This window comes from Myripristis murdjan, chromosome 1 (assembly GCF_902150065.1).
Source record: "Myripristis murdjan chromosome 1, fMyrMur1.1, whole genome shotgun sequence".
In the NCBI taxonomy this organism is placed as follows: Eukaryota; Metazoa; Chordata; class Actinopteri; order Holocentriformes; family Holocentridae; genus Myripristis; species Myripristis murdjan.
This window is the reverse complement of record NC_043980.1, coordinates 13,624,869-13,635,562: the sequence shown is the minus strand read 5'-3', so window position 1 is coordinate 13,635,562 and position 10,694 is coordinate 13,624,869. Positions and strand designations below refer to the sequence as shown.

General features: G+C 39.9%; 1 protein-coding gene across 1 annotated transcript; it reads right to left on the bottom strand.

Annotated features, from left to right (window-relative positions):
- Nucleotides 1–749: 749 nt before the first annotated feature.
- LOC115364771 (trichohyalin) lies at nucleotides 750–10,693 on the bottom strand. Its single transcript, XM_030059353.1, has 7 exons — nucleotides 10,574–10,693; nucleotides 9,554–9,676; nucleotides 8,377–8,518; nucleotides 8,130–8,238; nucleotides 7,127–7,214; nucleotides 5,605–5,799; nucleotides 750–2,304 (listed from the first exon to the last, which is right to left on the bottom strand). The coding sequence occupies exons 1-7, from the start codon at nucleotides 10,608–10,610 to the stop codon at nucleotides 2,177–2,179; spliced, it is 822 nt and encodes a 273-aa protein (XP_029915213.1). The 5' UTR covers nucleotides 10,611–10,693; the 3' UTR covers nucleotides 750–2,176.
- Between the last annotated feature and the right edge of the window lies 1 nt (nucleotide 10,694).

The window sequence follows — 10,694 nt, the reverse complement described above, 5'->3', positions numbered from 1 at the left end:
TAAAGGACAAAGAACAATTGAATAATAAATGCAAGCTTCTTTTCCTCAAAATCATATAACTAGCAATTTGGACAGATACCTGCTACAGCAAAAAAATTGCCCCACCATCACAGACACATGGCTCTGCTCTGGTGTCAGCATCCCTCTGTATAAGGTGGCACATAAATTCATAAGATCAGTGACCCTAATTAAAAGTCTGTGATTTTTTTTTTTTCCCTTATAGGAACATGAAGGCACTTTGCAGCCTTGAGGATATAGTTGTGACCATTGTAATAAACTTTTTCATTGGGAAGCATGTGGCAGTATTACCAATAATATCCCAATGAACAGTTACAAATCCAAATTTTGATCTAAAATGATTACATTACATTAAAATAATGAGCTCACCTTGATTGTTTAACCAATCTGAAAAATGTACCTTTATATAGTGGTTGTTTATGTAATGCTCATTAGTATTTTTATTTAAAGCATGTTGTCATCAGTGATATAGGCCCTTGTATCAAACAGTAACATCACTGCTGACTAATATAATAATATAATGTAATAACGTCAAACTGAAATGATCCTCTAAATGAGCTAAATATGTAACAAAACATACCAATTTATTTATTATTAGTAATTACTGATTATTATTTTATTTAATATTAACCATCAACTGTTGCTGCTTATGGGGTGTAACAACTGATGATCCGATAACAATATTAAATAATAATGTGTATCTTGTAAGATTAAAAAGAATGTGGCAGCTTTTTGACATCATTACTTAAAATAGCATCATTAGTTAGGAAGTTACACCTCTTATGAAGTAGCAATCTATTACATTATTCGGTAATTTATTACATCAGTTGGTTATATTATATTTTGGCTCATTTGGAGGAATGTTTTTCAAATACATTTGGGAAAGTCATATATTATCCAGCAACTATTTTAGGAGCTTGCACCATAACTCGAAGTGAGAGGATCTCTAATTTGTCATCTGGAATGTAAACCTCATACGCAGTTAACTACAGTCTGCATATAAGGCGTGGTCAGACGCCGAACACTCAGCGCTACCAGATGAAAAACTCGACAAATGTATCTTCGATCTTCAGCTGGAAGTCATATTTCAGCACCACAAGCTTGGAAAACTGACGCATAATTTGATCAGGGTATTTAGTCTAATATCAAAGTTAGGGCCTTTGCAGGGGGGAAAAAACAACTTAAACTTGATGAAAACAGTGATTTGTATTGAAATACAAAATAACATCAGTGACATAAAATTTGTCAGTATTTTATACATTTTGCACACTGCACAGGTAGATTCAGATTGGTTTATAATTTGGGGATTTTCAGATAGAAAGAAGTGCATATCAAGCCTATAAGGCACCATTTTTTCAGCACATTAACAAGACACAGATTTTGACTGACAGTGACTAGAACTTGAATAATATTTCGAAATCTCTTTATGTGGAGAAAGAAATGGTTGACTAAATGCACGCCTGATCTTAAGTAATATGCTTAATACTTGGGCCTGCCTCCCCCACACTTTTGTAATGTTTAGGGACTTGGCTTTTCATTGTCAGCGTGGAACCCAAACAAACCACTTCTCTTCGCCTGGAAACAAGAACTCCTGATTGTGTCACATGACGATAAACCAGACACTTCAGAGCTTATGCAACACTTGTTTATGATCCCTGCCCACCCGTTGTGATCAGTGGATCACCACACCTACTTTAGGTTTCGCTACATTCCATCATAGGAGGAGACACCACAGTAATTGCAGCTCTGTATCATTTAAACACTGCTGATAAATGGGAAAATAAACACAAGGGAGTGTCTTTTCAGGATCTAAAGGAATCAGGTTGGTGTTGCTGGTGCAGGCAAACATAGTCACCTTTAAATCACAGTCAGCTGTTCTGCCTCATACTGGCAACTGCAAATCTTTTATTGGTGGTCTCCTTTTTCAATCTAAATTCACTCGTCATCTCTTTCTCCATATTCTGTTCGATTTTATCAGGCCGACGCCCTGCATGTACCTGTAGCCATTGATCCCTTCACTTCCTGTTTCCTTGGCCTCCTCTCGCTCAGATCCTTCCTCATTTGAGTGGTCTATTTAGTGCCTTATTTCCTTTCTTCTTTAAATGTTTTGATCTCTGTGAAAATGCCATTAACTTCCAGTTGATGCAGTTCCTTTCTCTCAGCCTTTCAACACCTTTTCTTTGAGCAGGTCGAGGATGACCTGCCTCTCTTGGCTTTCAAGCTCAAATCTCCTCTCTCTCTCTTTCCTCTCGGCTCCCAGACGCTCCCTCTCCAGGGCGATCTTACCTGACAGCAAAGAAAGATAAAAAAAAAAAAAAAATGTCACTAATCGCTGCTTGATGATGATGACAGCAGTGCATCCAGCAAAGCCTTATTTCCTCCTTTAAGTTGCTTTTTTAACAAAACTGTTCTTTTTCAACTTGTATTATATACAATAAACTGGTGCAAAGGGCAGGTCTCCCTTATTTCTGCAATTCACTTCACAGATATATGATGTGATTGACAATATGCAGTTCAACACGGCAGGGCACACCACTTTGTTTACTAAAGTTAAGGATGAATCTGAGCAAGGATAAAATTCTCAAGTTCATGTCAAGACTAATAACTCACAAAATTAATTAGATTTAGATTAGATTCACCTATATTGATCCCCCAAGGGAAAAATTCAAAGGACACAACAGCAGGTAACATCAAAGCAAGAAATACAAAAAAGGTAAAATAACGTAAGGTAAAAATGTAATGTAACACTTTGAATCTAATGTTTTGATGTGAAATATACACAAAAACATAAAGAATACAGCAAAACACTTTTTTATTTTGGGTGATGATGAGGTAAAAGAGTTGTCCTGAACTCCTGAGGCATTTCTAAGTTCTGTTCCTCTGAGAAGTGACAGGCGTTCATCACCATTTACCACATCATAACAAGGTGGTGTCCTCGCCCATGAAACCGAATAGTCTAGCTTTAAATGTCATGGTCAAAAAATCTCTTCATCAAGACTCTGACATATTGAAATCGTCATTCCTCACATCATGGACATTTTGCAGTGTGGAGAAAACATTTCTGCGGCTGTCGTTGAGCTGCAAAAAAAAAAGCAGTTCACGGGCATTGTCAGCATTCCACACAGAAACCAACGAGCAGGCTTATCATTTATTTCCATGAGGAATGCTAACAACAGTATTACATAAGTTTCCGCTTAGTGACAATCAAATGTGCCAATACAGAAGCTTTTTTCCCCACAATGTGACAAGTAGTTGGAATGAAAAGGAATAACAAATTAAAAACATCAAGATGTGTCTTTTTTGTGGTGCATTGAATTACGGTTGTTAATCACTGTGTGCAGTGGTTTTGATAGGGAATAGTGCTATTGGCATTGTCAGGATATTTGGACCTCACTCCTTTCCAGTTATGAGTGGCATCTTTTTAAAAGGACAGGATTAATATTTTAAATCAATTTATGTTTGAAATTTATTTTCTAACAACTATGGTATTGCTTTATCATTGTGTCACACAGCCACTGCAACTTGATCTTGACTATACTGTCAATAACGATGACATACTGTAACACTACTTTTAATTGTACTCATCTTTTCTATTGCATATTTGTGCAGCTTAACTCCCTCATCTTATGTATCATTATATGTCTGTTTAATGACCAGAGCCCAATGTCTGTTTTTTTTAGCTATCTGCACAGGCACCAATGATTAAAACTAGTTTTTAAATGTGCACTGTACTTGTCAAATAAACTAACAAACTAGACTAAATTAAACTGGGACATATAACATATCGTGGCTTGCAATATTTGATTTTTCCTCCTCATAACTGATGAAAATCCATTCTCATTCCAACTGGTTAGTATTCGCCTCAGTCATATTTAAAGGCAGTGATTTTTACCATTATTTATTTTCACATTAATGTAGCACAGGGTGGGATCCAAAATATTTGAGAAACAATTGCATGCCACATTTGACTGTTGTGTTTGGGTGTGCTCCAACAGGGTGTGCACGGTTTTTGGTCCAGGTAGGTGTGGTTTCATGCCATGTAAAAAGCAGCTCATGCCAGGAGAAGCTGGTTTGGCAACAACAGGCGGTAACCCAACAAAAACTTACATGTGGTGCGGGCATGGTGAGTAACAGCATTGGGTTAAAACAATAAATTAAATATTGTCATTCAGGCACACACACGACTATAACTGTTCTTCATGCTGGCAGTTAAAAAAATGTATTTGTTGCAATTCAAGGGGCATTTCAAAGTCAACAAGGGCAGCTACAACCACGGCTTTTACTCCGTGTCAGGGTCGGTGAGGGAATGATTTACAGCAGAGGTTTGTACTTTAGACCAGCCTATTCCACCAGACCATCCTCAGAATGGAAGTTAATCATACTACAATTTCTATTAGGGGCTCACTCATTACAAGTACAGACTGTTCCAGGTTCGCAAACTGTCTTTTCTTAGTCAGTGTATTTAGAGTCATTTTTTATAGAGCTAGTAGTGGCAATAAGATTTCTTGTTGCAGTTTCCAAATTGTGTGGTACTTAATGTAATAGTACTGGGCACAGTTCTGCCTGGGATCCTCCTTGCCTCATATGCTGCCCATCTGGCAAACTCTGAACAACAAATGAGTTTTATCAAAACCAACTGTCATGCTGCATTCCTACTTTAAGACCACACACATCTCTACCTGTCCTCTCAGGAGTTAGAGTTAGTGGGCTTTATCATCATCAATAAACTGGCATACTGGCAAATTCTGAGCTGTGACTAAAATGGAAAACAGCAAATGTCTAGGGGTCATATAACAGTTTTAATATTCGTTCTTTGCATTTTAAAAGCAGAGAAGCTATTTATACACAGTCCAACCAGTCCTTTAGCAAATCCTACACCCTACATTGTGCTTCGTATACCATATTGCACTTTACACGGCAACAGCACTCTGCTGCTACCTACCACATCGTCGCCATTACTCCCATGTCATCATTACCCACTGGGCCTTGTGCCACTGGCTGTAAACTGGTTTGAGCTCGAAATATATTGCTAAGTTAGCTGTACTTGCTGGCCGAATCTTCCTCTATCGCTTTTCTGTTTTTAACTGTTCTGTTTTTACTTTTTGCTCCCTCCCTTCCTCTTTTCACTCTGCCTTTTCTTTACACCTGAGCTCCGTCTATACACAGACTGTAAAATCGCTCTCATCCCCACTATCAGCATCTCTGTGTATTTTGGTGTGTGTCTGAGGAATAAAGGTGCCAGTAGTGCCGGCTCTGTGTAACCCAGAGATAGGGCAGACTGGGGCCTGGCTGGTGTGAAGTCACCGCTCAGCTCACACAGCAGGTACACTAAAGTATAGAATTAATTTATAAATTTACTATACATTGACTCGTGACCCACCACTGGCCCAAACACTTCCCAATTCTCAAGATGAGATACTCGGACACCGCTCTGTATTCCCTGTTTGTTTGTTTACTCAGCTGTCCAGTGTGCTGACAACGACGTGTTTGTTGTCGGCAGCTGACAGATTAGATTGCACTTTTGCTGCTGTGTAATGAGCGATGCATGGCCACAATCTAATGCAGTGTACCCTCTAAAAACCTTACTCCTCTGAATTTCCAGTTCCTCCCTCCGCAGGGCAAGCTCCTCCTCCCGCAGCCGTTGCTCCGCCTCTGAGCGTTTCTCCAGGAAGCTGAGGATCTCAGAGTAGGTCTGGCAGCAGCACTGGCAAGGCCGCTTGGCTGTTGGCGCCGTCGAGAGATCAGCCAGCTCCTCACGGTCCTCCTCTGGCTCTGCAGTCACTGTAATAATAAGATCACTCTGTTACTCCCTGTAGGAAAAGTCTTTTTGTCTGTTTTCCGCAGTTACAGGAAAGGTCAGGGGTTAGGTCACCTCCAGAGCAGCAGCCTGGAGCCTTAGTAAGGACTCAGTGTCTTGTTCAAGCACACCGCAACAGAACCCCACTCAAAATGAGCTCTCTGGATGAAGGACAGTCTCACTCAGAGCTGCAACTCTTAATTTGATTAGTTATTAATCTGCTGAGTATTTTATCATGTAATTAATGAATGCTGTATGTATCTGAGCAAAATTTGCTACAACAAGATCAAAATCAAAATGACTTCTTCACATGAATGTCAGTGTATATTAATGTACAAAAATAGTGTAACTAAGAGATTTATTGAAAAAATATTTTTTTTTACATGGAAAGATTATCAAAGACAATACTAGTTATGGGCCGATGTGCCAGCAGGTTGCGGGTGGGCGGGGACGATTTGCATGTTCGTAGACCAGTGCATGCTTAATTAGTGCAAGGTGTAGAGTTGTATCTAAGGTGTGAAAGGGTGTTTCTTTCATGGGAAAATACTCTAAATATGTATTACTGATGAACAGCGATTATTTTTAGGGGGTTAAGAAACGACTGGAGGGGGGCTTTAAATATTATGATGAATGCTTATTGCAAGTTTTATTCCAAATTCCAAAAAGCCCTACCATTGTGAATCTGTAAATATCAAATGTTTGGTATTTTCAACTGATAAATGTAACGATTCATTGATTTTCAACATTGATCAACTAATTGATTAATTGACTAATCATTTCCATGCTACTTACATTACTTGGCTGCAGGGTGATGCAGTGAACAGAGAGACCATGTGAAGGGTTAAAGGTCAGAATGGGCAGGGGGAATCATGTGTTTTACCCTGTGATTTCCACTGATCATGTAAGAATCACATTTACAATAATATATTTCATTACCTGAGTTAAAGATGCTTCTTGGTGGATTAAATATTTTATTGAGCACCTTGCCATGATACGTGATCCATGGTATAGTATGACCTGCTGTCTTTTTCTGGTTTTAAAGGCAGCATTACAGTAACGAGATGCAGTTCTGCAACTTATTGGACTGTCCTATGATTTTCCACTGCGTGATTGTTTACCAAAGATCTCATGTAACTATTTTATGAAACAATAGTCATCCATATAATGGTAACACAATGTCAATATTGAGTGAAAGATAGTGTGATATTTGATGTTGTAAATATCGCCCAGGGCTACTGACAACCTGTCTCCAAACTCAGAAAGTCAAAAGTGAAACAAAAAAAAAAAAGATTTTATGTTGTGTTGTCATACCAGCCGCTGTCTGTGTGATGGTGACGTTGGGTTTGTCCTGCTCGGGTAGATTTAGTTCTTCCATGGCTCGTTTTCTTAGTTCCTCATCCTGTTGATGATAAAGAGAAGAATAATGATATTACTTAACAACAAGAAGAAGTAGCGGAAATTTCAGTACTGGTGTAGCCTAGAAATGATCATGGTGATAAAAGTAGTAGCACTAATAGAAGTAGTGTTAATAGTGCAAGTAGTAGCATTACAGTAGCAGTATTATTATCATCATTAGTAGTAGTTGTTGTACTGGTGTAGTACTGCAATGATAATAAAACCAGCAAAGGCTTTTCAAAAACATGTATTTTAAAAAAATGTCTGCACCTGCACTTATACCAGCACCCTGGCGAAAATCTTGATGAAAGTGCAAAGAATTCTATTGAACTAAAAAATTAGGTGGCAAAAATGTACAAATTAAATTGTTGTACCCGTTTTCTGGATCTCACCCTTTTGTCAAATGCTCAGATGTGATCGTGACTACTGTCCCATGTGAGTCCTTCACAAAACAATGAAGTACATTGTGTGAATCAGGAGGAAATGTTGCACCCACACAACCAGAAGTAGAAGGAAATGTCAACCCCACACAAACTACTCTATCAATTAAAACATTAATAACCAATAACAGGAAAAACCTCAACAACTGAGGGGTGAAATTTAGACTGGGTTGGGCACAGAGAGGGAAAATGGCATCATTGTCTTCTGTAAGGTCTGCCATGAGTTTCCAGCAGTGGTTTAAGTTGAGACAAATTTTAAAATTGAGTATTTACTGATATAGTATTTCACAGGATAATAAAGTTGCCCCTGAAAAGGACCGAAATGTGCCTAAATATTAGACTGGGGTCAAAACAGACCCTCTGAAAATACTTATTTGTACTTTCAAACCTGACTGGGGTTACTGCATACCCACCTCCACAGCAGTTTACCGCTCGTCTTCCATAAACTAACACAACACTACTATACCTCGGACCCCCACCTGGTACTTGGTGCCCTCACCGCTGCTCAGGAGACCCTTCTCGGCCTCCAGCTCCAAAACCTCATGGAGCAGGTCCTCCTTTTGGGCATACAGCCTTTCTGTTCCAAACCTGAATACACCAAAAGCACACACGCACACGCACACACACACACACACACACACACATCTCCACTTCACTGCATGTCCAGTGTAGTCCTGTCATTCCCTCGTGTAACATGACATAAACGGCCAATTATCTGTTACCGACCTGCGCAGGCTGGGGTAGTCTTGTTTCTTGTAGTAGTCCAGCAGCAGCATCGTCCTCTCCCTGCACCTCCTGGCGTCCACCTCAAAGTTTTCGTCCTGGAGGGCTGCCGTGATTATCTCTCCCACGCGGGCCCAGATGCGTCCTGGGGAAGTTTCATTGATTTCACATGGAAAAATATGACATGTTCAAGCAGAGGCTCACAGACTTGTAGGAAAAACACTGTCACACTGTGAAACCGTGGTTACTTAAAAAATGTTTAGATTTAGATTTATTTCATTTGTTTAACAGGGACCATGCACACACAAACTTCCAAGTGGTCTCATGCATTTTACAGAAATAGCCTATAGCTAGACAGCCACTTTTCATCTCCAGTCCCCATTCTTGTCCTATGGAGAGACACCAAAAACAGGCAGAAAATAAAAAGAGTTGGAGGAGCCTCAAAACCAGCAAGGGATTCTTTAGTAGCGTCCCCTAATATGTGGCCTCCCCTTGCATGTTCACTTTGTGAGATGCAAAACAACTGCAGACGGGACTGATGAAACTGTTTCAAATTAAAAGTTTGACTGTGAAGAATTGAAAAAGATACGTTATATAACAAATTTTCTCTTATTTTAGTCGGTGAACCCACTTTCCCTCACCCTGCCTCATTTACTTTTACTTCAGTTCAGTTGACCCCTGAAAATGGCCTTGAATTTCCAATCAAACGCTGCTAAATAAGCATATGAATCTAGCTCCTAATCCAACTAGCTGATGAGCATTGGGTTATTTCTATGATTTGGCTGTGCTGCTTATTCAAATTACAGCATGCCTTGTGGCAGCATTGTAGTCTCGTCTACTCAGGCAGCTGTTGGTGAGGAAATTGGTTTCTTGTGATGTACTTTATGATGGATTTCTCCTTGTAATATTGCTGAATGTCGATGCAAAATATTAAATCTGGAAGAAGGTTTTGATCGTTGATTATGAGGGACTGAAGCCAAAAGTCTGACATTACCGTTTTAGATAGATGACACATGTTGCATATTCCATTGTAGCTCTGCTAATAATATCTTCAAATGACACCAAATCAAGAAATGAGAAAATTACACCACCAAACAACAAAATGATGGTAATGTTAAAATGAACAATGTTTAAATAAAAAAAAAAAAGAAAGAAAGAAAGAAAATGATTAAGTCCCAACCTGATTCCTTGGAGGCAAAGGGGTTCTGGGCGATGACCTCCCGCAGGAGGATGATGTCGTGCCGGGCTGAAAAACGCACCTGACGCTTCCGTGGGGTGGTGGATGGACCAGCCAGGGAGAAACCTGAGGGTGAGAACATTAGAGAATAGAATAGAATAGAATAGAATAGAATAGAATAGAATAGAATAGAATAGAATAGAATAGAGCCTAGTTTAGTGTTGTTGAGCAGAGGACTGTGTCCCTCTCAGCTCTATGGATGCTGACCCTGACTAGACTGTGGAGGGTGAGAGAGGTAACAACCACCTTGCAGGGATCAATAAAATCTCACATCATTATTATCATCATCATCATCATCATCATCATCATCATCATCATCATCATCACACAAATCAGATGCCACTTCAACCCCTTCTTTTTGGCTCACATAAATCTTTACAGTCTAGGTTTATATTATCATAGCAAGTGGATAACTGGTGGAAATTATAAGTGCAGAACGATTTAAGAGGAAAATATAACTGTTTTTATTTCTAAAAGTGGAGTGGTTCTTTAACCGCGCTTTTATTTACTTCCAGTCCAAATGACATTACTACATAGATGCTTCATATTTGTTCACAAAAAATAAGGAGTAAGTTGTGGGCCTGTGTTTGTGGCGCAGAGAGAGGTGAGTGGTGACCAACATCTGTCAGTTGCAGCCGCCCTGTGTGGCAGATGACAGCCGCTAATTCCGCCTGCCAGAGCACACAAGTGCAAGCAGCCCGTCTCCGCTGCAGACACAGCGAGCATTCAGGAAAAAAAAGGAACCACAAAAAAAACACGGACTGTAAAGCACTGACAGCCTTACAATACAGCACGTCGGTGCCAAACCATGCGTCAGCAGCGGCAGCAGGAGGAGGAGGAGCAGGAGAGCAGGAGGAGGAGGATTTGTGCATAAACCGACAGAAGCACCAAATACCGGTTAGGAAATGTTCCTCCAAGTGGTAAAACAGGCGTGTTAGACGTAGAGGTGGCAATGAATCTCACCATCGTTGATCGGCATTTCCACCACTACCCGTTCCATGTCTCTGTTTTGCACATCCGGGATCCGCCTGACGCGCACTGTACACGTCCACTCACCAGTACAGGTTTTCCCACTGACGTGTAA

Excerpts from the sequence above, each read along its gene's own strand:
- LOC115364771 (XM_030059353.1), bottom strand. The coding sequence starts at position 10,610 with ATGGAACGGGTAGTGGTGGAAATGCCGATCAACGATG. Across the intron at positions 7,215-8,129 it reads GTGAGGGCACCAAGTACCAG|GATGAGGAACTAAGAAAACG; the intron begins GTGGGGGTCCGA and ends TATCATCAACAG. Across the intron at positions 2,305-5,604 it reads GGAACTGGAAATTCAGAGGA|GTAAGATCGCCCTGGAGAGG; the intron begins GTAAGGTTTTTA and ends CTTTGCTGTCAG.